Source organism: Callospermophilus lateralis, chromosome 4, assembly GCF_048772815.1.
Source record: "Callospermophilus lateralis isolate mCalLat2 chromosome 4, mCalLat2.hap1, whole genome shotgun sequence".
NCBI lineage: Eukaryota > Metazoa > Chordata > Mammalia > Rodentia > Sciuridae > Callospermophilus > Callospermophilus lateralis.
This window is the reverse complement of record NC_135308.1, coordinates 9,716,617-9,744,345: the sequence shown is the minus strand read 5'-3', so window position 1 is coordinate 9,744,345 and position 27,729 is coordinate 9,716,617. Positions and strand designations below refer to the sequence as shown.

At 45.2% G+C, this 27,729-nt stretch overlaps 1 protein-coding gene across 3 annotated transcripts; it reads right to left on the bottom strand.

Annotated features, from left to right (window-relative positions):
* Positions 1-1,203: 1,203 nt before the first annotated feature.
* Trim35 (tripartite motif containing 35) lies at positions 1,204-18,300 on the bottom strand. Of its 3 annotated transcripts, none has more exons than XM_076852278.1 (7): positions 17,806-18,300; positions 11,547-11,642; positions 7,797-8,027; positions 5,248-5,270; positions 4,310-4,428; positions 3,023-3,495; positions 1,204-2,581 (listed from the first exon to the last, which is right to left on the bottom strand). In XM_076852278.1, the coding sequence occupies exons 1-7, from the start codon at positions 18,238-18,240 to the stop codon at positions 2,552-2,554; spliced, it is 1,407 nt and encodes a 468-aa protein (XP_076708393.1). In that variant the 5' UTR covers positions 18,241-18,300; the 3' UTR covers positions 1,204-2,551. The 3 variants fall into 3 exon arrangements, with proteins under 3 accessions (XP_076708393.1, XP_076708394.1, XP_076708392.1); XM_076852279.1 differs by having other exon boundaries at positions 1,204-3,190; positions 3,404-3,495; XM_076852277.1 differs by having other exon boundaries at positions 1,204-3,495.
* Positions 18,301-27,729: the final 9,429 nt, after the last annotated feature.

Genomic DNA, 27,729 nt, shown 5'->3' with positions numbered 1-27,729 from the left:
GAAAGCTGCTTTGCAGAAATGCATATGAGCAGGTCAGGAGTGAGGGCCACTCTGGATGGCCACTGAGACCAAAGGATGGTGCATCTGGTGGCAGCACATAGATGGATTCAAAAGGAGAATAAGACAGGCAGTGTACAGTGGGCTGCTGCCTCCAGGGTGGATGCCGGAATGAGGAGTAAGAGGCACAGGTGGGAGAGTATTCAAGGAAGACCCTTGGAGAGGGGCTCGCTGCCAACAGGACAGCCACCTTACCCTGAGCATATCCAGAACCGAGGCCAGATGGTCTTAAGGGCAGTGTCAAAAGGAGGATTCCTAAGATCTGTAAGCAACCGGAAAAAAAGAAAAAAAAAAAACAGACTGGACATTATCCAAATTAAAAAAACTGGGGGTTTCAAAGGATGTCACCAAGAACGTGAATGGACACACCTAGAATGAAGAGGAAAGTTTATAAGTTCTATATCTGACAAAGGGACTAGTCTCTAGAATACATACAGAACCCTTACAACTCAACAATAAAGACAACCCAGCTAAAAATGGGGAAAAGCTCTGAAGACAGTTCCCCCAAACAGATATACAAATGGCCAATAAGCACATGAAAAAGCTACTCGGTATCAGCATCAAGGAAATGCACATCAAAGCCAAAGCCATACCACTTCACCGTCACAGGAGGGCTAAGTCAGAACACAGATCACAGTGCTGACAAGGGTGCTGTGCACCCGGAATCCGCACACACTGCTGCTGGGAGTCAAAGGCTGCATCAGAAAGCAGCTTGGCGGTTCTTCAAAAGGTTAAGAAGAGTCACCATAAGACACAGCATGTCTATGCCTAGGTGGACACCAAAGAGAAAGAGAGACAGGTCCACAGAAAAATCTGTACACAGATGTTCCCAGCAGCACTACTCAAAACCATCAAAACGTGGAAATAGGCCAAATACCCATCAATTGGCGAACAATAAAACACAGTACATCATTTCATACAACGAAATATTACAATAAGAATACATACTACAACATGGAAAAACTCTGGCTTACAAGAACACTGAAAGAAATAATGACAAAAGAAAAAGCACATCATTTTTATTTCTTTGAAAAGGAGGCCTAGGCTATCCAAATTATCCTATATCTTTAAAAAAAAACCCTCGTAACAGCTTCGGTGAAAATAGTTTTAAATATTTATTCGAACCAACAAGTCAGGCTGATCATACAGAATCTGTACTTGACAGGTTAAACCCCAGCAGAGCGCACACACTCACAACTGCTTGGGTCCCAAAGTGCTTAGAGCTTTTTGTTTTTGTTTTTGTTTTGGGGGGGCGGGGTGGGCCTGAGAATCTGACACAAGTGAGCTCATTTGCCAACTGCCAAGCTGGCCCCAGTGGCATGTCACACCTGGTCCCTCCCCATTAGTTACATAACCAATATGCACAACACACTTATAACCAGGACTCCTAATTGCTGTTTAGAACATCTGCTGTTTTGAAGTGGGGCGGGGCTGGAACGTGCCCCTAACTATAACATGGTACCCACAGGACAGTATCTCCTTCCATGTTGCCAGTTCCCAGGACACAGTGAGCTGGAAATTAGAAAGCATTTGCAGGCATGAGAAAGGAAAGGTGGAGGTTTACAGTGGAGAGGAGAAACAGGATGGAACCCAACAGGGAGCAAGCCGGCTGAGGTCAGTGACACGCGGCAGTGAGGGCGAGGGACACTGCCTTCCTTCCCACTGCACAGCACCTGTCTTCCGAAGGCCTCCCTCGGATCACACCCTTCCTTTCTTCCTAACTGGAGGGGGCACCTCTTCCCTTCCCTTCTCATACTTTCACTAGAGGAACTCACCCCACAGAATTATAGAAGGACATGGTCTTCTAGTCCCACTGTCTATTGTACAGATGAGGAAAGTGAGGCCCAGCGAGGGAACAGGTCCACAGCATGATTTTAAGTTTGTTAAGTGCTCTGGAGCTCTTGGTTCAGAGGAGATTAGCTCTTGATGTACAACCAGATAAACTGGAGTTGATGGATAGGGATGGGCAGCTTTGCCTCCTACCTTACAGGACTCCCAGGAAGATCCGTGCAAGTTTTAAATTAGTAACATAAAGCAGTAGCTAAGCTGAGCCCTGCACTGTTTGCTTATTTTCTGAATTCCTGATGTTCCGGCACTGGAGTGACCGCAGCTCCTAAGCTAGCCAATCCCTAGATAGCCAACGGGCCTGAAGGCTGCCTGTCCCGTGAGTCCAGCCAACCTAGACCATGGAATCTCACCACTTCCTGTAGCAGGCTCTCTGCCAAGTCAACATCTCCTGTCCTAATCATCCTAAGGCAGGTGCAAGAAACGAGGAGCCGTCCTCACACGCCAGAACCCACTGCAACTACTCAAGACTGGCGAGCGTCCACCTGGTCTGTGCTGCCCCACCCATTCCTTCCCAGGAAAACCACAACAACGGCTTTGCCAGCACCTTCCCCTCTTTCCCTTTGCATCTTGACTGACCCTGGTGCTTTCCTGTGTGGCTCCATGTGGCATGGCTGGGAAATGAGTGACAGACTCTTTCCAACAGCAGTCATCTCCTGATTAGTTGGTTTAACCATACCTGGAAAATAATAAAACCTACATTTTAAAATAAGCCTGTACTAAAAGTAAACATTTTCTCCAGAAATTCTCAAATGAGGACTTAAAAATTCACACCCTGGGTAGAGCCTGGACCCAGTGAGGTACTTCCTGGATGGCTTTTAACTGAGCAGAGAAGGGACCAAAAATAAAGACGAGGCATAGGGACTAGAGTCACAGAAAAAGGCAAGACGGAATGGCAGAGGATGCTGGCACCTCAAAAGGTAGTGGGCAGAGGTGCCGAGGCTGGGGGTGGGCTTCAGGAAGAGGCGGGAATCAAGCAGGCCCATGGCACAGCATCCAGCAGGCCTGGGCCAGTTCAGACGTCCAGCTCTTCCTTTATAGTGATGCGCAAGGGGCAGATGCTCAAGGGCTCAGGGGGCCCATCACCTCGCGCACCCCCAAGGTAAAAGTAGGGCCGCACCTCCCCGAAGCGTGCATGGAAGGTGTATAGGTGGCAGTTATGTTCAGCATCATAGAAGGACAGCTCGCCCTCTTCGCACTCCAGCTCCACACGTAGGCGGCGCGGGATGGCCAGGACCAGGGGCGAGGTGGCCGGGTCCGAGGTCACACAGTGGTCCCCCTCCACACCCTGCGTGCGGCACACGTACCAGAAGCCAGAGCGGGTGTCATGGTAGCAGCTGTGTGAGTGGCCTTCTGCACCTGTATCTGGCTGCACCCGCACCACACCCACCCGCCAGCTCTGCAGGTCACCCAGGGCCACCTCCCACGCATGGGAGCCCTGAGAGAAGGTGCAGGAGCCCAGCAGGCAGGGTGCTGAGGAGAAGCGCTCTGGGTTTTCCACCTGCACGCGGTAGCCATGGTTGGTGACGCTGGTGAGGTCATCAGACACCGAGAGCCAGCCTGCTGCAGTGTTGGGATCGAAGCTGAAGGGCACTGAGGGCAGAAGGGGGACAGTCAGCAAACCTGATACTCTCCCACCTGCCACACCAGGTGGTGTCCCCAGAGCCCCAAAATGACCACCTCAGTTCTAGTTGTCCTGGGTTGATGGAAATCATGGGTTCAAATGTATCCGCCAAAAGGTATGTGGAAATCCTAGCCCCCACCCAGTGGCCCAGAATGTGCCTTTATTTGGAAATGGACGTTACTATAAATACAGTTAAGACGAAGTCAGACTGGAGCAGGGTGGAACTTGAACCCACCTTGACTGTGCCCTTATAAAAAGGGGAATGGAGACAACACTAGGGGAAAAGACATGTGGCAGAGGGCAGAGGGTGAGGTGCTGCAGCTGCAGGCCAAGGGCAGCCAGGCCTGCCAGCCAACACCAGAAGCTAGAAGAGACACAGAGGGTCCCTGCCACAGGTTTCAGAAGACCACAGCCCTGCTGTCACCTGAGCATGAGCATCTAGCCTTCACAACCATGAGAGAATGGGTTTCTGTCATTTAAGGCACCCTGTGTGTGGTCCTTTGGTGACCTTGGACGGAGAAGGCCTTTCATTATACACGTTACAGTTCTGTTTAGAGGAAGTATTTCTCTTTCTGAAGAGGACAGAGGGTCAGGGCCTGTAATAGGAAGGTGGTCTGCCAGGAGGGGCTGCATCCATCAGGCAGGAGGGAGATGACCAGGGTCAAGGGCCTGTTGGGAGGCCAGTGGAGAGAATGAGCAGAGCCTGGCAGAGTAGAGCTTGGCAGCTCTGTGCTAGCATGAAGTACCTTCCCTGGGCGCAAACACCTCCCTGCACCCCCTTACCAGATTTGATGGAACTGATCATCTTCTTCCACACGCGGTACTGCAGGGAGTCCAGGTACCGGCAGGGGTTGATGAGCATGCCGGGCTGGATGGGCTCTGGCTCCACGGTGCAGAAGAGCCTGTGGAAGGAGGACTGGGCATGGTGGGTGCAGTTGGGGCAAAGCACCTGGGCTGATCTGGGTTCACTGGAAATGGGCAACAGGCCTTGCTCCCTTGCCTCAGGCCTAGGTTTCCTGGCCGCCTTCCCCAAGACAAACCTGGATTGGTCCAGGAACCGACTGAGCTGCCACACCCTTCAGGATTCAGTAGGAGGGCTCATCCCGCCCCAGCTGGGAGAGTTAGAAATAGGAGGTTCTCCAACACGGCTGCCATCCTTGTGGACAGAAATCACACTTACACATCTGCTTGTGGGATGTGTAACAAATTGGAAGGGACCTTAACAGTGCTCTACTCCAACAAAACCAAGAGGTCACAGTCCTTTGCTTGAGCACCTCTGGTGACAGGGAACTCACTACTTCCCCTATTTCCCAAAGCCCACTCTTTTATCTTTGGACAGCTCAGACAGGGACATAGTTCTTAATTATTCATCCCAGAAACCCAAAGCCATCAAGGCACATGAGTGTGCAGGCTAAGGGCCTGTCCTGAAGCTCTCAGAGGGAGGAGGCTGGTCAAGAAAGATGTCTAAATGTTAGGTGGCCACTGAGAAGCCTGAGTAGATGCATGCTGCTCTCCCTCCCCTCACAGTGGCTGGAGATCCTCCATGCCAGCCAGAATTGGAGAGCCTCAAAGAAAGGTCTCTCCATCTGGCAGTCCCCACCACTCCTTGTGGATCCCACCAGCTGGCTGCATTACCTGCCTGGCCCTGGAGCCACTGGATTTTGCACCTTTGGTGTTTCTGCCTGCTCTTCCCCTCCCCTCCACCAGACTTGGCAACTTACCGGCGCTTTCGGCTCTTGTGTTTCTGAAAGACACAGACACAGACACAGAGAAAGCATGGTAAGTTTCTGACCTCAAGAGGAGCCATGCACCCCATGTTCATGGATCAGAAGACTTAATATTGTTAAGATGTCCATTCTCCTCAAGCTGATCTAGGTTTTCAGCAGAATTCCTTTCAAAATCCCAGGTACTTTCTTTGTAGAAACTGACTCTAAATTTCATATGGAAATTCAAGGAGCCCCAAAGAGCCAAATAATCTTTAAAAAGAAAAGTTGGAGGACTCACACTTCCCGATTTCACAGCTTATTATAGAGCAACAGTAGTCAAGACAGAGCAGGACTAACATATGGGCAGACGGGGAGATCAATGGAAGGAACAGAACTGAAAGTCCAGAAGTAAACCCTCACATTCACTGTTAGCCAATTATCTATGAGGGCAGCAAAATCATTTAAGAGAGGAATGGTCTTTCCAACAAATTGTAAAAATTGTTAAAGTACACAATAACATGTCAAAGAATAAGGTGGACCCTAACTTTATGCCATATTTTAAAAAATGACATAAAATACATCAAAGGCCTAAATATAGAGCTAAACCTGAGAAAGAACTTGTGCCTAGAACACAAAGAATTTTTAACTGACAAAGAAACAACCTAATTAAAAAATGAACAAAAAAGTAGAATTGATACTTCTCCAAAGAAGATCTACAAATGACCAATAAGCACATGAAAAGATGCTAAATATTGTTAGCCATCATGAAATGCAAATCAAAATAATGAGATACCACTTCAAACTCAATGGTATGGCTATATATATATATATATATATATATATATATATATAAAAAGAGTTGGCAAGGATGTAGAGAAAGCAGAATCATTATTCACCGCTGATGGGAATATAAAACAGTGCACTTGCCTTGCAAAAGAATCTGGCAGTTCTTCAAAGGGTCAGAGTTACCAAAGAAGCTAGCAACATCCAAGAGAAATGAAAACATGTGCATATTAACTGGTACATTAGCTGGGTGTGGTGGCGTGTGCCTGTCATCCCAGTGACTTGGGAGTCTGAGACAGGATCACAAGTTCAAGGCCAGCCTCAGCAACTTAGATCTTAAGCAAGTCAGCCAGACTCTGTCTCAAGATTGGGAAAAAAAAAAAAAAAAAAACAAGCACTAGGGATGTAGCTCAGTGGTAAAAGCACTCTGGGTTTCACCCCCAGTAAAAACAAACCAAAACCCTGGTATATGAAGGTTTATAGCCCCATTACCTACAAGAGCAAAAAAGTAGAAACAACTCAAATAATCACAAATTGATGAACAGATAAAATGTAATATACAATGGAATAGTATCATTCGACCATAACAAGGAAAGAACTATTAGATGCAAAGACATGGATGAAGTTTCAAAATATGCTGAGTGAAAGAAACCAGTCACAAAAGATACATATTATATGACTCCATTTATGTGAAATGTGTAGAATAGGCAAATTAGGTAGACAAGAGAGATTGGTGGCTGAAAGGCACCAGGACAGGAGGGATGGGGGAGTGACAGCTGAAGGGTTTGGAGCTTCTTTTTTGGGTGGATGAAATGATCTTAAATACAGATTGTCATGACAGTTGCACAACTGTACAGTGCTGAAATCACTGAACTGTGTGTTTTAAATAAGTGACAAGCTGGGTGTAGTGGTGTGGGGGCTGTAGTTCCAATTACTTGGGAAGCAATTTAAAGCCAGCCAAAGCAAGAGTGAGATCCTATCTTTTAAAAAACTAAATAACAACAACAAAAATGGGTGATTTACACAGTGCAATATAGAAATTATATCTCAATACAGTTGTCATTTAGAAAAACAAAATCACAAACCAAAATCATTGGCAGGATGATTTCCTTAGCAGAATCGTCAAGGAAAGAACCAATTTAAATCCATTGAGTGATTCTGTAATCAGTGCCCTCTGCAGACAAGGCATATCATGGCTTGACATGAGGTGTCAACCCACAAAGGTCCTCCCCAGGATGGGACACACTGCTGGAACACAGTATTTGCCCCCCGTTCCAGAAGGTGAGCTGTCGGTGGTGAAGAGGATAGCGTGTCGTCCTGATCATCCTGATTTACAAACCAGCCTTCAAGTTACAGAAACTTCTCTGCGGGGCCCAACGATGCAATCAACCAAAGTGAGAAAAAATAAACTCAATGGCATTTGTTTTTTAAGTGAGAATGGAATCATTCTTAAGAGAGAACAAGCCATATTTAAATATAAAAAAAATCTGATTTTGAAAGACCCCGTTTACTAGGGGTAGAGAGAGAAGAAACCAAGGATGGCACAAAAGCAAAGAGAACAGGGGGAATGAAAGAGAGAGACAGGGAGGGCAGTGGAGAGAAGAGGCTGGAGATGCCACCCCGTCACGCCCCTGGCCTCTGACAAGCAGCACACGGATGCCGTCCCTCAGGACCAAAGCCAGGAGGCCACAGGAAGACTGGCATGGCGGGGCTGGTGACCATGGTTCTCTGGTCCCTGAACATCTGGTCCCATCACAGAACGCGGCGGCCACGCTCCTCACCATGAGAAAAGAGACATCGTCTTCCTTCAGTTCCATCTGCAGCCGCTCGATCTCGTGGGCCAGCACCTCAGTCTCTTCTGTGAGTTGCTTCATCTTCTCATCCGCCAGGAGCTGCTTCTGCCTGGTCTCCTGGGCCACAGCTTCCAGAACAGCCTGCTCCTCCACCCTCAGGAACTCACGGAGCTTGTCGAACTCCTGCCGGATGCGGCCTTCCAGCCACGCAGCCTCCACCTGCAGCAGAGAGCCGGAGTCAGTGACTCAGACCTGGGGAGCCTCTGCTGTCCCCGAGCTGGTGACCTTCAGACTTTCAGAAAGAATCCTATGTAGAACCCTAGAGATGAAGCATCAATGCAAGACTTGACTAGCACAAATTTATAAGTTTAAATTTCAAATGGGAGGGCATAGAAGCTGTTTTGATAATTTTTTAGAAATCACTGGTCAAGCATGGTGGTGCACGCCTGCAATCCCAGTGATTTGGAACACTGAGGCAGGAGGGTTTCAAGTTCAAGATCAGCCTCAGCAACTAAGCAAGGCCCTAAGCAGCTTAGTGAGACCCTCTTTAAAAAAAAGAAAAAGAAATCACTGCTTATTGATGATAACCCTAGTCTTGTAATCTCCTCACACACAACAGTCTGTATCTCATTTGGGTTCTCTCAATAGCATGGAAAACCCTGTGTGACAGAAGTGAATTATTTCAAATAGCAACAATTTTTAAAACTTGTTTACCTTCAAATCTTTTGCCCTTAAATATATCTGATCCAGAGGGTTTACTAAAACAGTGGGAAGTATTTAACACTCAATCATAAAAATGTGGACATTCTAAATCATAATCACAAAAAATATTAAGAAAATGAGACCTAAACCATACAAATACTCAGAGAAAAAGCAAAGAAATACTTCTTGCCTGAGAATAAGAAAGAAATTGCTTAACATAATATGAAACAAAAAAGACTCAAACAATCAGATAATTGAATGTATATAAAAGATAAGCTTTAAATGGCAAGACCTTATAAGCAGGGTTAAATACATGCATGTAATTCCAAAATGACTACTGTATAAATGACCCCCCCCCCAAAAAAAAACCCTGAAAATAATTCATTGAAAAAGAAATGACAAACTGGGAAAAATGTTCGCAATATATTCAACAAACTAGTATTAGTCTTAATATACAAAGCACTCCAAAAATCCAATGGGAGAAAAGACAAATATTCCAAGAACAAAAAAAGGATATGAATTGGCATTCACATCATTCACAGAAGAAATCTATACTTTGAAAAGATGGGCAAATAAGAACAGACCACGTAGGAAGAGTGGAATCTACTGATTCTTCTCACACAGGACAAGAAAGGATGGAGCAAAGAGGAAAACTCGGCAAAAGCCGAGGCAACTCCAGCCACTGTCACACTGGCAGGGACAGCCTCATGGTAAAGGGGTAAACGACAGAATGTATATTCAGTGACTTGGATTCAGAGAATTTAACGGGAAAAGCACCCATCCAGCTAGAACTCTGGAGGCCTCAACCTGACCACCTTAAGAACCCTGGCCTCCACAAGAAGCCTAAGAGCTCTCTGCTGCCTGGCATGGAGAGATGGATACACCCCCCTTCCCCCCACTCCAGCCCCACACCCACAAATGTAGGTATTCTGATCATGGAAGTGTACAGGGAAGCATTCCCCTGTGAGCCAACTCCCGGGGGGTAACAGGCACCTTGTTTCCCACCTTTAGAATGCCCTGCAATCTCTCTTAGGATCTAGTAATATAGCTAATATACATGCAATGTCTAGCTGGTATGGCAACGCTTTGAGAAGCCTCTGTGTTAGAGGCTCATCAAACCTCGACCTTGATTGCAGGCACATAGTTCCTAGGAATAAAGGAACTTATTTGCTAGATAACTACAATGTTTCACCACGCTCTGCTGCTCCTGGAGCTGCCCGCCTAACAGTAACTTCAGACAATGGACTTTCTTGAGAACCGCACAAATATCCTACATTGCATTCTGTAACTGTAAAATTTAACTGCAGAATAAGCAACCTTACTGATACTCTAAACAATTATGTAGTTATGGTACTAATGACCAAACGTAACCTACTGGTATAAATAAACGCGGCCACTTGGACACCTTCCCTGCCTCTGCACCTCGTCTCTGTGTCTCCCTTTCTTTACACACAAAGCCAGCCAAACAGCTTTGGCCACATGACAACATAGGTTACAGGGCAGAAATGAAGCTTGATGACTCCATGACAGCACTAGAAGAACACCACAAACGGTGTCCTCCAGCAACGGCAGGCTGCAATCTCATTTGTGGACTGGAAGCCACGGTCTGTACTCGTGGCTCTGACCTAAGATGATCAAATGGTGCCACTCTGTCAACTCAGCTTCTTGGTCTCCAAAGCATCACAAACATCGAATGGCTTCTCTCTGTGGGCACTCAGATGCATTACCTTATCTCAAAGTTTCACAAAAATCCTAGGAAGAGGGAATTTCTTTCTACAGGTGAGTGCATGAGTTTGGTGGAGGCCAAGGGATCTGCGTGTAGACACAGGGTTGGATTTCCAAGGTCAGCCTGCAGCTTACTGCCCTGGCCTCTGTATTTCACAGCCCCGACTCCTGCTCTGCTCCTCCAGCTTGGGACAGGCTGGTTTCTGACTGTCTCGCTGACCCTGGCTCTGGTCTCTCACCTTCTGAGAGATGACTGCTTCTAGTAATTACCACTCAGCTGCACTCATCTCAGCCACAGCTGACACACCTGGTTTGGGCTGCTGGGGACTACAATGCCTGAGTGGCCAAGGACTGGGCTTAGGGAAGCCTCCTAATATCTAGCCATGGAACCACCACAAGCTCATTACTGGTCCCTTACAGGTGCCCAGAACTTCCAGACATTGGGAATGTGCTCACTATCCTTGTATTTTGATGAGGGGACAAACTAGAAAACAACAAAATAATGAAGTGTCTTGAAGAAAATGAGGGTAAAAAGGAAGGGCTAGTCTGGGTAGCAGCAGGGAAAACTTCCCAAGGGATGCGTAAGCTGAAATTTTAAAGGCATCTTTGACTATAGGGCCAGGGGAACAGCTTTAGCTCATTTAAGGGACAGAGAAGGCCACAGAAGTGGCAGAAGCACAGAGCACCAAGCCACAGAACAGCAGATGAACTTGGAGCAGGCAAGGGGCAGACGACAGCCTTGGCCATGGGAAGGAGTCTGGACCGCAGTCTGGGGCACAGAACTACACTAGGCGATTTTAATCAGGGGAATGGCACAGCGATGTGCTTTTCCAAAAGACCACTGGAGTGCTTGGAGAGTGGAAAGAACAGAACAAAGAACAGAAAACCAAGAACAGAAGCAGGGAGCAGGCCAGGAAGGAGGCGCAGCAATGCAGGTGGAGTTCGATGGACATGTATGGTTCAGAGACAGGGAACAAAACTGTGGTGGAGTGGACACGGGCACTGAAAGGACACTAGGAATCACAGGAGCCCAGTCGGCGGGAGCTTGCACAGAGTGAATGGCAAAATGCAGCACACACTGAGGTTATTCTTAAATGACAGTACAATGGCACAGGTGGCTTCTTAGGCCATGCCTGTGCTGCTGGCGTGCCATGCCCAGGTCTTTAGTGAGGCAGTGTAGCCCAGTTAGCAACTGAGAGCAAGGCTGTATGAGACTTCCAAGTCCACAGCTAGCCCATGGGAGGCATCAACAGAGCCAAGGCCAACCCTCCCCTGCTTCTTCCTGGCTGCACGCTAGGTCCAAGCACTCACCTGATTGTGCTTGGCGATGGCCTCGTAGGAGCGTCGCATGGCCCAGAAGGCCTTGGCTTTCTCCCGCAGCGTGTACTCCATGTTTCTACACTTGGCCTGATGTGGGAAATGAGAAGGAGGCAGGGAGGCAAGTTAGGACTGGAGGTCAGACAGGGAGGACAAACACCACATTTATAACTGGAATTCCACTTTGATAAGAGTATGAAAACAGCATTTACTGAACCTGGTCCATGCCAAGCCCCGGGGGCACAGCTGAATGTTAGTCCTGATCTCAAATCATTTCTTTATAATGCTAAGGGCCCTCAGATGTCCTGTAGCCCAGCTCCCTTGTCCTATGCCTGGTACAGGGAACAGGGCTGAGGAGGTAGAGGGGCCTGTTGTCTCTCAAGCTGCCATAATACAGCACAGAAGGGCATCCTGCTCAGCCTGGGACTGGTCCAGGCTGAGCTGAGTCCCTGAGCTGTGGGGATAAGACAGGGGGAGGGACCACAGGCTCCCTTTGAAATTTTCCAGACTGTATTGGTCTGAAGTCACTAACCTTAGGGGGTCTAACCCCCTCATTTCCCATCAAATGAAGTTATTTCCCATAACGCCTTCTCTAAACACTTCCCTCCAGATCCCTCCTTCTCCTGACATTTTCATATTGCTTAGATCACATGACAGACTTTAATTGTCAAATTCAAATATTTATCTCTTCAGTAGTTTTTGTTTTTTAAATTTTAATTATTGCTTCTGAACTTTCTGGACTCCCTGAAGAACACTGTGAATTTTAGGTTGGATTCCTACCTTTTCATCTACATTGTAAGAAACCTTTTCATATATTTTCTTTTCGAAAAATAGTAAATATTCTAATAATAATAATCTAATATTACTAATATTAGATTTATTCTAATAAAATAATAATGATTCTAATAATAATACTGGTAAATTACCATCACCATTTATGGAGCACCTACATGTAGCAGGGACAGTGCTAATTACTTAATACCAGTTTCCTACCCGATAAGAGGGATATCACTATGGAGCTCATGGGTTGACAAATCAGTGCATGTCAAGGGCTGAGAAGCGGGAAGGCACACAGTATGTGCTGCAAGGTATAGCTCTTAGTACCAATAAGTGCCACTTGTGAGCCAAGAAATTTAATTCTCCTATCAGATGTTCCAGGTTTCTTAATGTACAACATAAATGCTAAGATAACCTCATCTAGATCTCATCCTTATCCAACTCCAATTTGTTTTCCAGATCTTTCTTCCCCCTTGATATGCAGACTCATCACACAATAGGTGTTTACCATGGTGCCTACTGCAAGGACCTCTTCACTCAGGAGCCACAGTGGGCAATTGAGACCCCCTCTCTGCCGGGGGCGCAGGCTTAACAAAGAGGCAATGAACATCCTCTATTTGCAACTAGGGATCTGCCAGGCTTGAAATGAAAGCTGAGGACCCAGAAAGTAGTGAGTAGTTAGGAAAGAGTAGAAAGAACTAGAAAGGGAATGTCTTAGTCCATTTTCTGTTTGCAGTAATACAACAGCATAGGATAAGCTATTAGGAAACAGGCTGATTCTGGCTCAGAGTTCTGAGCTGAGACTTAGGGCCATGTCTGGTGATAGTCTTCCAGGACAGCTGAGTTCCAGTATGGGTGAGGGCATCACACAGTGGGAAACAGGAAGTGCATGTGAATCCTGTTCCTTCCCCTTTCATAAAGCCACCAGGATGGTGGGGGCTCTGACACTCCTATCTAATCCTACTCAAAGGCTCCACCTCTAAACACCAGTCACATTAAGTTTCTACCCTCTTAATACCTTGAAATGAAGATTAAATGTCAACCTGAGTTTTTCGAGAGGATGAACCACATGCAAACCATGGTGGGGAGACCTCTGAATGTGGCTAAGAGTAACTGGAATCCCTTGGTTGACACTTTTCAGGCTAATTCTGAGAAGATAGCCCCAGGCAGGGGACCAAGGCTTCGGGACCCACATCAAAGTCCAGAGGCATGTATAAGAAAGGGGTCCAGACAAGGCAGTTAGAGGCCTGGGCCTCCGAGGGAGTTTGGAGTGGGTCTGGTATTAAAAACACTAAACTTGAGTTCTGACCTGAGAATTTTACCATGTTTACCCCAAAGCTGCAAGAAGTGCATGAATTTTCCCCAGTTTCCATTTTCTCATTAATAAATGTAACTATCTTCACAGTCCTCCGGAAGGGTCTGTGTCTGAATATTTTGTGGATTGCAAGTAGTCTAAGGGTATTCTGAGTTAGTGTTTTCGTTGAATAAGGAACCAAAAAAACCCACCAAGATAAGCCCATCCTGAGTCACCTCATACACAGTGTGACACATGCTCTTGGTTCCTACAACATCAGCACCAGCATATGTAAATGTGTTAATGATTACCAGGCACTAGTCTGTATGAGTGTCATGGTCTTGGTCTATCCAGGGAAGAGCAAAACACTTAGCAGGTAGAGGGTGTATGGGTGCTGTAAGCTGGCCAACCATGTGTATCACCTGAGTTTGAGTTTCTGAGTTCTTCAAACAGGGAAGCTTTGACTCCTCAATCAAGCCAGCACTTGGAACACAGTAAAGAGAATCAATCAAAAGGATCTCTGCCAAGAGTAGAGATTTAGTTTCAGCAAAATAAAATCTTGTAATTAATATTTTAACTGGAATTGTATAGATCCTAATTTTGCTTAAACTTAATCTGGCAACTTCCTTTGGTTTATTGCATATCTGTGATATAGGCAAGAGCAATTTATATGCTTTGTGTTTGAGTGCACCTACGTGGTAACATATTTAAGCCACACTGTTGGAACACTTTTTCCTTTAAGAAGAGCAGGCATGTTATTCAGGTTTGAGAAACACTGCGCTCCAGGATTTCCTAAGGTCCCCCAAGCACTTGTGTTCTTTCTAGAGCTCTGTTTAAACATTTCCGTTATATTCCAAAATCTCCTAAGTTCTTCTGGTCATATCCTCTGTGCTGAGGACACAAGGCAAGCTCTTTAACATGCCCTTGGATGCCCTGTGGGATCTGTCCCAAACTTCTTCATTCCTCATGAAGAATGTCCTTCGGTCACTGCAGGCCCCACCCAATGCCCCCACTACTGCTATTGGCCTTCTCTTACTCCTCTGGGCCTTCAGGTCTTGTGAAATCAGTTCTTCAGAGGCTCCTTCCCATGCCTCAACAGACAAGAAAAGCAGGCCTTCCTCTTAGAGTGTCCCATCCTTCACCGAAACTTCAATTATTAGTGAGAGTATTCAACTGTGCCTGTCAACTTCATCCAGGCAGGGTCTCTAGGACTGGACTGTATTCTGCTGGACACACTGTGTCCAGCACATTGCAGGTGTTCAACCTATCTGCTCTCCGCACATTGACAATGATCAACAGCCACCCAGATGCCTGCGTATCCAAACACAGTTGGCTGCCCACAGCTCTGGGATCAGAGTACCAGCAGCACTGAGAGAAGGCTCTCTCAAAGCCCATGACCAGAGCAGGGACCAAACTAGGCCCAGGGGAAGTCTAGCTACTAGCTGTGTGACTTTGGCAGTTACTTAAACTGAGACTGTCTTTTTACTGTACCTCATTACATTGTAAGATAGGGATAACGCTACTACCTACAGCAAGCTGAAATGCCCCGCAACCCTACAAAGCCCAAGTTCTAATCACTACAACCGTGAATGTTATGGCAAAAGGGATTCTGCAGATGATGGAGTTAAGGATCTTGATACGGGGAGATTCCTCTGGATCATCTGAGTGGGTCCACTGTAATCACGAGGGCCTTATGAAAGAGGTGGTAGTCAGCCAAGGAAAGCAATAAGATAACTGAAGCAGAAGTCAGAGTCATGCTCCCTAAAGATGGAGAAGACGAGGAAACATGTTCTCCCCTGAAACCTCCAAAAGGAATGCAGCTATGCAGACAGCTTGACCTCTAGAACTATAATCAACTTATGCTGTTTTAAACCACTGTGTTTGTGCCAGTTTACTGTGTCAATGATAGAAAACTACACACCCAGTCTTGTTGAAAATTTGTGAGCATTACATTTGCTAACATGCACATGCTTAAGAGAATCTAACATATAGCAAGTACTCAACAAGTATCCACCCACATGATTTTTAGTTTTGCTTCATCCTTAGATGGTGGTCAAAGTGAACTTTTTTCTAAAACATACTATCTCATCACAACCCTCCGTCTGAGAATCCCACAGGGCTCCCCACAGCCAACAGGGCTTTTGACCTAGCTCCTTCTCACATGGCAGTGGGATGGGAGGGGGGATCCCATACTGCTCTCCCCAGAACCACCATGCATGTCCAACCATGCAGAACCATGACTTGTCTACTAACTCCTGACTTCCCCCTCTAAAACATGAACTTCATAAGATAAGGGGCTATCTCAGGGACCTGAGCACCCAGAACAGGTTCTGGCACACAGGAGGCCCTCAGCTTATGTTTGTCTGGTAAATGAATGAGTAGCATACTGCCATAATGCCCCTGCTTGCATTGTCCTCAGCTGCCCTGCACTAGACCATTCCCTGCCTCTCAGGCATCACCCTGAGGGCCCAATGGCCTGACACAAGGCTCCATCTGCATCTCCATCCCGCTGTAACCACTGAAATTCTCTAGGTGCCTGGAAAGTCAGGTTTCCCCACTTCCAGACCCTTCCAGACACTACTGTCTCTGCCACATATCTTCCCTCACTCCTTCCCCTGGCTAATACCTCCACAGCCCTCAGGTCTCTCCTGCAAGCTCCTTGAGGGTGAGAATTCTCTATCTCATCTCCTGCAGCTCTTCTGGGACCTAGCAGGGCAAGACATCTGCTAATTAAGAAAGCTGTCATGGAACCTCATGCTTCCTGGCCCCAGGTTCACTGCTCTTGAATCCTGGCTTGGGGCTTGGCTCCAACCTGGGGAGGGTCTGTGAGTGTTCTTGGCCTTGACTCCTGCCCATCTCCTGATCTGCAGCTCTGCCAGCCCCATGAGAATTAGTCACACCTTGACTCATGGTCCCGCTACCTAGACCCCAGTTCCCAGTGAGCCCAGCACTTTCTTCAGCTGTCTCAAATCAGTATCCATCACTTCTGCCAGTGGGAGTGCATAGGAGTCACAGGGTTACTCAATCAAACATGCATACTGATGGCACTCCTGAGTTCTCTTTTACTTGTCTATGCCAAAATGTGTGTGGAACTATAACAAACTTAAAATTATTTCTTAATAAAGGCACTGCAAAGAAAGGAGAGGGGGTGTGTAGAGTACCTCCTTCTGGGCACAGTCAGCTTCCTGCCAGCTAACCAGTGTTCTCCATACTGTTGGTCTGATACATGCATTAGTAGGTGATAAAACAAATTTACTGCTTCTTTTCTTTTTGAGTGCTGGGGATGGGAGCCAGGACCTCACACACGCCAGCAAAAGCTCTACCACTGAGCCACATCCCCAGCTCCAAATTTTAGTGTTTTCACATTATGTAACTTCTTCCAGAGTACAATGGGCATTTCCAGAATTTTACTTTTATTTTTTTACTATTGATACATATATATGGGTGATGTAGGGTACGACTCATTCATTCACAGACAAACGTGCCGAAAACGAACGTGATTCTAAGGGCTAAAGTCTAAATATTTCTGAAAAATTCTTAGCTAAGTTAACCTTTATTTCCTAATCACTTTTTCCTTTCTATAACAAAGACTTCTCCACATTACTTTTACCCTGTAAGTTGTTCCCTGGTTTATAGCTATTGGAACTCTACGCGTTAAGATGCTAAAAGAATGATAGAGAATCAACCAGTGGGCCTGAGCCAAGGGCCTCTCCCCGCAGTTACACAAAATTTGGGATCAGCTGAGGACCGTGACCGACCTGCGGAAACCTTAAGGCTCTACATCTCTTGCCAGGTCCTGGGCTCCTCTCCCACTTCTAAACTGAGGATTCGTGGGTGTTACCCACACTGGTGCAGCTCAGAGGGACCTGGCCACCGCAGCTGGCTGGGCCAGGCCGCTCAGAAAGGGGCGGGGCTGTCTGGAGAAGGTCGCTGACCCTGTCTCCCACTTCCGGCTTGCACTCTCTGACCCATCCTGGGCCGGCCTTGAAGAAGGCAGACCCCACAGATAACCACATTCCCGGTGGGGGTCTTGAGGAAGCCTCGGAGCTGGAGCAGGGAGCCGGGAGGCCTGAGCAGGCGCAGCGCTAGCAGGCTGGAGGGCGAAGCCCGGGTGCCGGGATGCGGTCCAGCCCCGGCCACCACGAGTGCGCTGGATCACTGGGCGCTCACCGCCACTCTTACCCGAAAGTCGTGGGCAGTGTCCTTCACTGGCTGCATGCGATGTCCCCGGTGGCGGGGGTCGGCCTGGCATGAGCAGCAGAGCAGCTCCTTGTCCTCGAGGCAGAAGAGACTCAACTGGCCGCGGTGCAAGCGGCAGAGGCGCGGGGATCGCGGGCCTGCCCAGCGCGCGCCCTCGGCCTCCTCGCGCAGCAGCTTCTCCACCAGGTTGTTCAGGGTGTGGTTGGTGCGCAGGTCGGCGGGCGACGCCCGGTCCTTGCACACGGGGCAGGTGGGCGCCACTTGCACTTCCCAGCAGCGGCTCACGCACCCGCGGCAGAAGTTGTGGCCACAGTGCAGCGTCACCGCATCGCGGAAGGGGTCGTAGCAGACGGCGCAGAGCAGCTCCTCTTTGAAGGAGCGGGAAGGCCCGGGGGACGCGGCGGGCCCGGGCTCCATGACCCATGAGCTGCGGGATCCGGCACCCGTAACTTTGGCTTGCGTCCCTCCCACCCGCCAAGCCGCCGACTGCTGGGCGATAGGCGGTGCCCAACCCCTTCCTCTCGCGGCGGTGAGCGGCGGCGGCGCTGGCCAATCGCGAGCGGCGTGCTCGGCTGGTTCCGCCCCACTTCCTGTTTGCGCGAGAAGGCGGGAAGAGCGGGTCGGGCGGCGGAGCTGGTGGTAGCCGCCCTCTGCCCACGGGCGCGTCCCCCAGCCGCGCTGCGCTGCGCGCCCTGGTGTCACTGGACGCCTGCGTCTTTATTGAAGTGGGAAATGAAGTCTAGGAACCCCTTCCTTAACTGAGTCCCGGAAACCTCTGGCCCGCGACATGGGAGACACCCGGGATCCTGACTTGGTTCCGAAGTCGTGGCTGGGTCTTAAAGCAGCTTCCGTGGGCTCGCGCTTAGAGTGGCGGTGCCTTGGTAAAGGCCTGTCACTCAAGCCTTCGTCCATCACTTCTTTTGGGCCAGTCTTCTGGCCTGGAGGCAGCAGGCGAGGAAAGCGGGTGGTGGGAAGACTTCTGAGAAGACCTGGTTCTTGCCCCGGGGTTGAATGGGTCTAGTGTTTCAGGATGTGTCTGCTTGTGAGGAAAATGATGTAACTTACCTCGTCCCTATGAAGTGTGAGGCTGAAAGTGAGGTAAGGGTGGAGCGTGCTCCTGACATCAGGCAGGTCTCCATTAAAGCAAAGGAATAAAGGACTTCTTTGAACCAGAATCCAAGCTGAATTCGAGCCCCTGCGATTCCGCTTTCCTGCATCAGTGTGATTATTTTGCAGCTTTCACGTGTAGGATACTGTTCATATGCGGAGCTTCTATTCCTGGTTTCTGCTGAGAAACGACTCTTGGTGTTGGGCGCCTGTATGTCTTGAGAGCAGAGGCACTGTCTGAATTTTCCCAGGATGTTTCTATGGTGAACAACTTTGGAAGGCAGAAATAATTTCTCGTCCAGACAAGTTCTGATAGAAGTAGTCCCCATTATAGATACCAGTTTCCTAAAATTGGGAATTTCTCTTCTATAATGCAACCTACTGGGGCCCTCATCACAAAGACTTTTGGGAATTGAGGCTCAGGAAATTGGCCCAGTAACAACGCTGACTACACTTACTGCTGTTACGAATTGTCCTTTGTCTCTGACCCAGTGGACTCATATCTCCTACCAGCGTTCATGAAACTGTAGCAAGCTAACTGCTTGCAAGTAGGATAAAATTTCAATAATTTTCTTCCAAATTTTTTCAAAATAGCCCTTTCCTCATAGGGAATGCACATCACTAATTTTCACTGCCTTCATTATTTCTTATATGTGATCTATATTCACCTGGGGAGCTTTGTATATGGAGATTCCCAGACCCCATTTCATCCTTCTTACCTGTCTTGGCCAGAAATCTGCATTTTCACGTGATCACCATGTAATTCTCAAGCACACTAAAGTTTGAGAGTCATTGTTCTAGATCTTCTCACCCAACAAGTTGTCAGGTGTCCAGTGATGGTTAGTGGTTCAAAAATGAATCTTAGGGCCTGGGGTTGTGGCTCTGCAGTAGTGTGCTCGCCTAGCTCTTGTGAGGCCTTGGGCTCGATCCTTTAGCACCACATAAAAATAAATAAATAAAAATATTGTGTTCAACTAAAAAATAAATATTTTTTTTAAAAAAATGAATCTTAGAAGCAATATCTAAAGAAAGCCACAAGATGGGGCTGATAATCCTGTACTACATTTACCTCCCTGGAAAATGCTATCATTTTCTTTCATTGTGTCCTTTTACCATGTGTCTCACTTGTTCTGTGAAACTATCTATATTGTTATCTGTGGGTTTCATTCTGTTCTTATATGATTTTCTTTGTTTTGTTGCTATTTTTCTCAGATTCTGAGTGAGACCACAAATCAAAACAAAGATGTAGAGTAGAAATTAACACGTACCTTTTTAACTAAAAATCAAAAGTTAACACTAGAGCAATGAGGTTCGCCAGTCCTTTTGGAAATAGGGAAGGGTTATATTCCAGACTCTAGCACTAGCCAAGGAGGGGCATGATCTAGGGCATATATTTTACTTTTCTGATTTCCTTTTCCTTAACTGTATAAGGAAAGGTAGCATTAATTGCTCCAAGTGTATACCAGATCAGACATTGAAACTGTCTAATTCTTTACATAATTTCAGGTAGGAGTGACAAAGATTTTATCTAGAGATCAGAGAAAAGATCTCTAGATAAATTTCGGTGACTATAACAGTCTGTCACCAACTTTTCTTTCAGTAGAAACACTTTATTCACAGGTATTTATTAAATTTCATGTCCTCAGTATAGTAACTAAACTACTACAGTAATCTACAAAGTTCTCATTTTCTCTAACTCCCCCTACTACATGTCCCAAGCCAGGCACAGCTATATTTCCAAACTCCTTGCCATCATCTTGAAAATCTATGTAGAGAGCAACATTTTTTAAAATGTTGTTAGGGAATAAAGAGAAGAGAGACTAATGTTTTCTGTTGCTATAATTGAGTACCACAGACTGTGAAATTTATTGAGAATATAGATTCTTTAGCTCACAGTTCTGGGGGCTGAGAAGTCCAAATTCTGGAAGCATGGTGCCAGCCTGATAAGGGGCCTCTTACTGCATTTTAACATGGCAGAGGGAAGCAGGGCACACATACCAGTAATCCCAGTGACTCAGGAGGCTGAGGCAGGATTGTGGGTTCAAAGCCAGCCTCAGCAACTCTGCAAGGCCCTAAGCAGCTTAGTGAGACCTTGTCTTACCAAAAAAAAAAAAAAAAAAAAAAATCTGGGGATGTGGCTCAGTGGTTAAGCATGGGTTCAATCCCTGGTACAAAAAAAAAAAAAAAGTGGAAGAGGACATCACATGGCCTGATAGCTCAGGTCTCTTCATCTTATAAAATCCTCTTCTAATCTGAATTACCTACCAAAGGTGCATCTTCAAATAACATTAGCATATGAATTTAGGGATTAAGTTTCCAACACAGGAAATTTTAGAGGACACATTCAAACAGAGCAGAGAAGAATGTCCTCTTTTCTTTTTTTAAAGCAGTGAACTAGAAAGTAACTACTGCAAATAAAAGAAAGAGATTGATTACATAAACAAAGCAAGCCCTAACTATAAGCTGCGTACAGGGAACGCACTTTACACATAACATACAAATAAAAGTACAAGGATGGAAAAAGATATACCATGTTAGTGCCAATCAAAAGAAAGCTAGCATGGCTGTGTGTATATATAGGACACAGCAGCTTTCAGATCAAAAAATTATTACAAGGATAAGGAACCCAGATGCTGAACAAGGAAGGTAGTGGCAGGGCTAACAATAGCACCTTCAGGGACAGCCAGCCAGAGCTGCAGACCTAATGGAGCTCTTTCATCTGTTCTCAAGGACATCTTGGTGGACAGCATTTTAGTCTGAAACTTGGGGAGTAATAGTGATGACTTAGACCTTGGACCTTCTCTGAGGACTACACCATGGAAACATGGAAGATATGGGGGCTCCTAGTTGATCTGAATAAATGCAGGGATACCTTCCATAATAAATATGAGTGTTTGGGGCTGGGATTGTGGCTCGGTGGTAGAGCACTCACCTAGCACATGTGAGGCCCTGGGTTCTATCCTCAGCACCACATAAAAAATTAAAGATACTATGTCCAACTACAACTGAAAAAGAAACTAAAAAAAAAAAAAAGAAATATGAGTGTTTAATGTGAATGACAAGGGAAATATCAGCATATATCTGCCTGCCTCCAGATTCGGCTATAGATATCTTTTATTTTATCCATATGTTTTTCATTTCTTGATCATTTATCATATTTTAAGATATGCATTTATAATGTGACATGAAATATTTTAATAAGGGGATGGATTATCTCATAACAGGAAATCTGGAGGCAAAAAGGCCTCAGGGTTGGTTATGTCAGTTCCCTGGATTCTTCTCATCTTTCTAGTCTGCCTGTGACTCTTCAGATTAGATAAATAATAAAATGATAGCAGCAGCTCCAGGCATCTTATCCTGATATGAACCAATGTCAAGAAATTGAATTGACCTATTTGTTCCCAGTTATGTCTCATTTCTAGAGCTAAGAAACCTTTCCTAAAACCATCTAGAAGACTTCCTCTCACACCTTATTGTCCCAAACTAGGTCACATGCCTGCCTCTAAATTTGTCATTGGCAAGGGGAGTCAGACCTGTATGATGAGAACTTCAAGTTGCTGGATTGACCCAAGTCACACTGCAGTAAGAAAAGGAATAAAGATATGTAGAAAGGAGATAAAAGATAAGGAAAAAAAACTATAATTGTATATCTGAAAGCTCTATGGTCAGATTTACTCCCCAACCCTGTTTTTTTTTTTCCAGAAAAAAAAAATTCTGAGAAATCTACAAATCTTAGGGTTACTATAAATTCACTCATCTGTGAAAACTGCCTCATTCTGATTAAAGCTGAAGGTCACTACACAATGTATTTTCAGATTAGATAAAGCAAAAGTGGGTATATTTTAAGGCACATCCCACATGTTATCTAAATAAGAGACAATATCAAACTGAAGATCCCGGGAGAAGGAAGACAAGACTACCACGAACATCTTGCAATCCATGATCAAAGTACTGAATTCACCAGACTGAAGTCATTTCCATATACCTTCCCATGCCTACTCCTACAAAGTTTCCTGTAAAAGAAGAGACCGGGATCCCCAAAGCACTTCTTGCTCTTAAGAGAGTCTGCACTGTGCTCTAAGAATGTGTGTCTTTCCCTTTGCCTTTCAAATAAAGCTCTTCCTCTTTACTAAAACCTGATGTGTCCTTCAATACTTTTAGGTGATGTGTCAAGAACCTAGAAGGTTTGAATAGGCATCTCTACCCCTGGATAGACCCCTTTGAACCCTCTTATGGTGACAACACGATAAGGGGATGGTCATTGAAAAGTCTTTATTTACTATGAAAGAGAGAAAAATCACTTTTTATGCAGGTTTTAGTATTTACTTAAGAGGTGTTTCCCTTAAAAGCTCTTGTGAAAAACAATGCAAGAATTTTCAGAGATGAATTGATTAGATTATGATTGTGACCTAACCAGTGAATTAATCAACTAATATGGATTAACTAAATATTAACTGTAGGCAGGTGACTAGGCCACTGGGAAATGCCTCTGGAGGGTTACATTTATCCTTGGTGTCCTTTCTTTCTGCTCCCTAGTTGATGTGTCCTGAGCAGCTTTCCTCCACCATGCCCTTATGCCATGATGTTCTGCCTCATGTTCTTCAGAACTGAACTTCTGAAACCATGAGCCAAAATAAATTTTCTCCTCTATGTTCTTGTCAGGTCTTTTGGTCTCAGTAATGAAAAGCTAACTAAAATAGAAATTGGTACCAAGAAGTGGGGTCATGCTATGACTAACCTGACTATGTGTTTGAAAAGCCTTTGGAACTGGTTTGCAGGTGGGGGAACTTTGATATATTTTGAGATGCAAGCTAGAGATGCTTTAGAATGTTGTAAATGGAGCTTAATGGGTTATTCTGGTAGAAGCTTAGAATGTTGATAGGACTATATATACTGAGCTCATGATGCTTCAGAGAAGAGAACTCTATTGGAAATTGGGCTGGAAACCATTCATGTTGCATTCTGGCAAAAAACTTGTCTACATTTTGCCCATGTCTTGAGACTTTCTGTAAAGCTGAATTTAAAGGTGATCAACTAATTAATCTGGCAGAGAAAATTCCAAGTGTATACCAGATCAGACACTGAAACTGTCTAATTCTTTACGTAATTTCAGGAAGGAGTGACAAAGATTTATCTAAAGATCAGGGAAAAGAAATTTTGGTGACTATAACAGTCTGTCACCAACTTTTCTTTTCAGTAGAAACACTTCATTCAGAGGTACTTATTAAATTTCAGTAGTAGCAAGTCCTTCAGGGGTAGCATGAACATTGCTGTTGGCTTTTAGCCAAGTTACTATGATAATCAGGAACAGAAAGATTGGAAAATCTTGCAGTTTGGCCATGTGAGTAAAATTGGGGCTAATGAAAGTGTGTTTGTTAAAGAGAACATAACCATTAAAGAAATACCAAGTACTTTATCCAGAAACAATTGGAAAGATGGCTTGAGGACATCTCAGGAATTGATAAGACCACAGCCATCTCAGGCTCAAGAGTATGAAAGTATAAAATCGTTTTGATAAAGACGATGAGGCACCCTGCTTGTACGAGGGCCTAGGAAATGTTTTCACCATAGTCAGCCACCCAGGCCCTCAAAGGATGCTGCAGCCATGGCTCCTACTTGAGATGATGGTGGACCTTGGCATCATCCATGTGGTGCTTGTTCTGCAGGAGTTGAAGAGCTTCTGCTGGGATTTCAAAGGAAGACCCAGGAAGCCAGGCAAAGTATAGCAGGGTCATATCTCTGTGGGCTGCCCCTGAGGAGGTGATGCAAAAAGATGTGAGAAGAAAGCCAAAGCTGCAGTGAAGACCCTTGGGATTAAGAGATGCCAGGAACACAGGGACACCTACTGAAGGGAACTGCAGGAATCAAGCAGAAACAAGCCAAGAGAAAGGCCACGTGGGCACGACCAGCAAGCCCTTCAGAGAAACAGTAAAGCCCCATGTCCGCAGCTGGATGTGGAGCAATAGGACTTGTTTGTTCAGCTTTTGTTTATATTTCGATCTTGCTTCAGTCCCATCCCTTCCTTCTATACCTCTATTTCTCTCTTGTGGAATGGAGATTATTATGGTTTGGATGTGAGGTGTCCCCCCAAAAGCTCATGAGACAATATGAGAAGGTTCAGAGGAGAAATAATTGGGTTATGAGAGCTTTAACCCAGTGAATTGATCCCCTAATGGATTAGCTGAGTGGTAACTGAAGGCAGGAAGGGTGTGGCTGGAGGAGGTGGGCACTAGGGGTGTAACTTTGGGGTATATATTTTGTATCTGATGAGTGGAGTCAGAGTCAGTCTCTCTCTCTCTCTCTCTCTCTCTCTCTCTCTCTCTCTCTCCTCTCTCCTCTCTCCTCTCTCCTCTCTCATCATCATGTGAGCTGCTTATCTCTGCCAGTCTTCCACCATGATGTCCTGCCTCACCTCGAGCCCTGAGGAATGGAGTTGGCTGTCTGTATTCCAAGACCTCTGAATCTGTGAGCCCCCAAATCAACTTTTCCTACACTAAAATTATTCTTGTCAGGTTTTATAGTCGCAGCAGCAAAAAAAGCTAACTAAAACAGAAATGTTTACTCTGTGCCACTATATTGGATATATATAATATCCAATTTGCTCTTTATAGGGGAAAACATCCATGAGTTTGCCTTGAGTCTCGGATGGGATTTTGGACTTGGACTTTGGGGTATTTCTGGAACTCTCAAGACTATGGAGACTCTTGGAAATGGTCTAAATGTGTTTTGCATTGTGAGATGGGCATGAGTTTGGGAGGTATGGGGGTGTAATGTCATGATTGTGATATGAGGTATCCCTCAAAAGTTCATGTGTGAGACAATACAAGAATCTTCAGAGGTGAAATGATTAGATTATGAAAGGTATAACCTAATCAGTGTATTACTCCACTAACATGGATTAACTAGGTGGTCACTACAGGCAGGTAGGTATGGCTGGAGGAAGTAGGTCACTGAGTGTACGCCTCTGGGGTTTATATTTTGTGAGCACAGCTCTTTGCTTCCTCGGTGTCATGTCATATCCTAGGCTGCTTCCCTCGGCCATGCTCTTCTGCCATAATGTTCTGCCTCATCTGGGGCCCACAGCAATGGAGTAAGCTAACCATTGACTGAACCTCTGAAACACTGAGCCAAAATAAACATTTCCTCCTCTAAGTTGGTCTTGTCAGGTTTTTGGTCACGGTGATGAAAAGGCTAACTAACACAGCAGGCAACTACAGGCTCAGGACAGTTGCCAATGTCTACAAATTGGAAGATTTCACATAAAAATTTATAGTTCTACCTTTGCACCTTTGCTGTTTTTTTCATTTTTAGATTTTTAATTGAGATAAAACAGCAAAAATTTATCATCTTAATCATTTTTAAGTATGTAGTTTGGTGGTATTATTTTCTTATTCTATGCAACTGGTCTCCAGAACTTTTCAACTTGCAAAATTTTTCACCAAAACCCATTAACCAACTCCCCAATTTCCCTTTCCCACAGCACCCAGAAACAACCATTCTACTTTTTGTCTCTAAGAATTTGACTACTGTAACTCACATAAGTGGAATCATGTTATTTGTCTTTTTTGTGGCTGGTTTATTTCACTTAGCACAATGTCCTCTAAGTTCATCCATGCTGTAGCCCCTATTGTTTTATCATAGACTGAATAATATTCTGTTGTATGATATATGAAATCAGACTTCCACATGCAGTTTATCTACTCATCTGTTGATGGACACTTGGGTTGCTACCCATTGTGATTAATGCTTCTATGTGTTTGAGTATATAGATGTCTCTTTAGGACCCAGTTTTCAATTCTTTTGGGTATATGCCCAGAAGTGGAATTACTAAATCATACAGTAATTCTATTTTTACTTTTTTGAGTAACCACCATCCTGTTTTCCATAGTGACTGCCTTATTTTTCATTCCAATTACTTCACATCCTGCCAACATATATTACTTTGCAGTTTTTTTTCCATAGTAGCCATCTTTTAATGAGAATAAGGTGATATTTCATTGTGGTTTTGAGTTGTATTTTCCTAGTGATTAGTGATTCTGAACATCTTTTTAAATACTTCTTGGCATTTAGAAATCATATTTAGAGAAATGTCTATTTGAGTGTTTTGCCCATTTTTTAATTGGATTATTTGATTTTTTTTTTACCAGATTTTTAGTATCTTTAATCACAAATTGGTATTATAATGGTCAGTTTGGATGTAATACCTATGATAAAATAATTATGAAAAGTATCGTATTTACAATAAAACAATTGTTTTATATAAGTGAGTCATTGGATATGTAACTTCCTTCAGTAACAACTTAGTGGACCCAATTCTACTCTCTAAATGGACCAATTTTATGATTCTCCTGGAAGTTTTGAGTTGGGCATAGTTCCTTGGTGTTCATTTCAAGTGATCAAAGCTTAAAAGAAAATCCCTAGAAACCAATAATTGGAACTAGGCCTCCTTAGGATGGAGTAGAGGTAAGAGTGGGGGAAAAGGACACTAGATATGATGCCAACAGGATGATGCCATCTGCTTGGCTTCAGAGCATTCTGCACTCAAGGTCAATCCAGAGCCCATATATATATACTGTCACCTCTCAAATGCCCACAACTGCTATATTTATCTGGAAAATGAGAGAGGGGGCCCAAGGAAGAATCAGTCCCAACAATCATATGAACACTTCTAAATTTTCAATACCAAGGATTAATTTCTGAAGTATAAGCTTATAACCAGAAGCTGTCCAGTTAGCCATTAACTGGAATGCATGTGCATCATCGCCAAGGAGCCTCTGGGCTTACAAAACCATATACATC

Excerpts from the sequence above, each read along its gene's own strand:
- Trim35 (XM_076852277.1), bottom strand. The coding sequence starts at position 18,240 with ATGGAGCCCGGGCCCGCCGCGTCCCCCGGGCCTTCCCGCTCCTTCAAA. Across the intron at positions 8,028-11,546 it reads CCATCGCCAAGCACAATCAG|GTGGAGGCTGCGTGGCTGGA; the intron begins GTGAGTGCTTGG and ends TCTCTGCTGCAG. Across the intron at positions 5,271-7,796 it reads ACGATGTCTCTTTTCTCATG|AAACACAAGAGCCGAAAGCG; the intron begins GTGAGGAGCGTG and ends TGTGTCTTTCAG.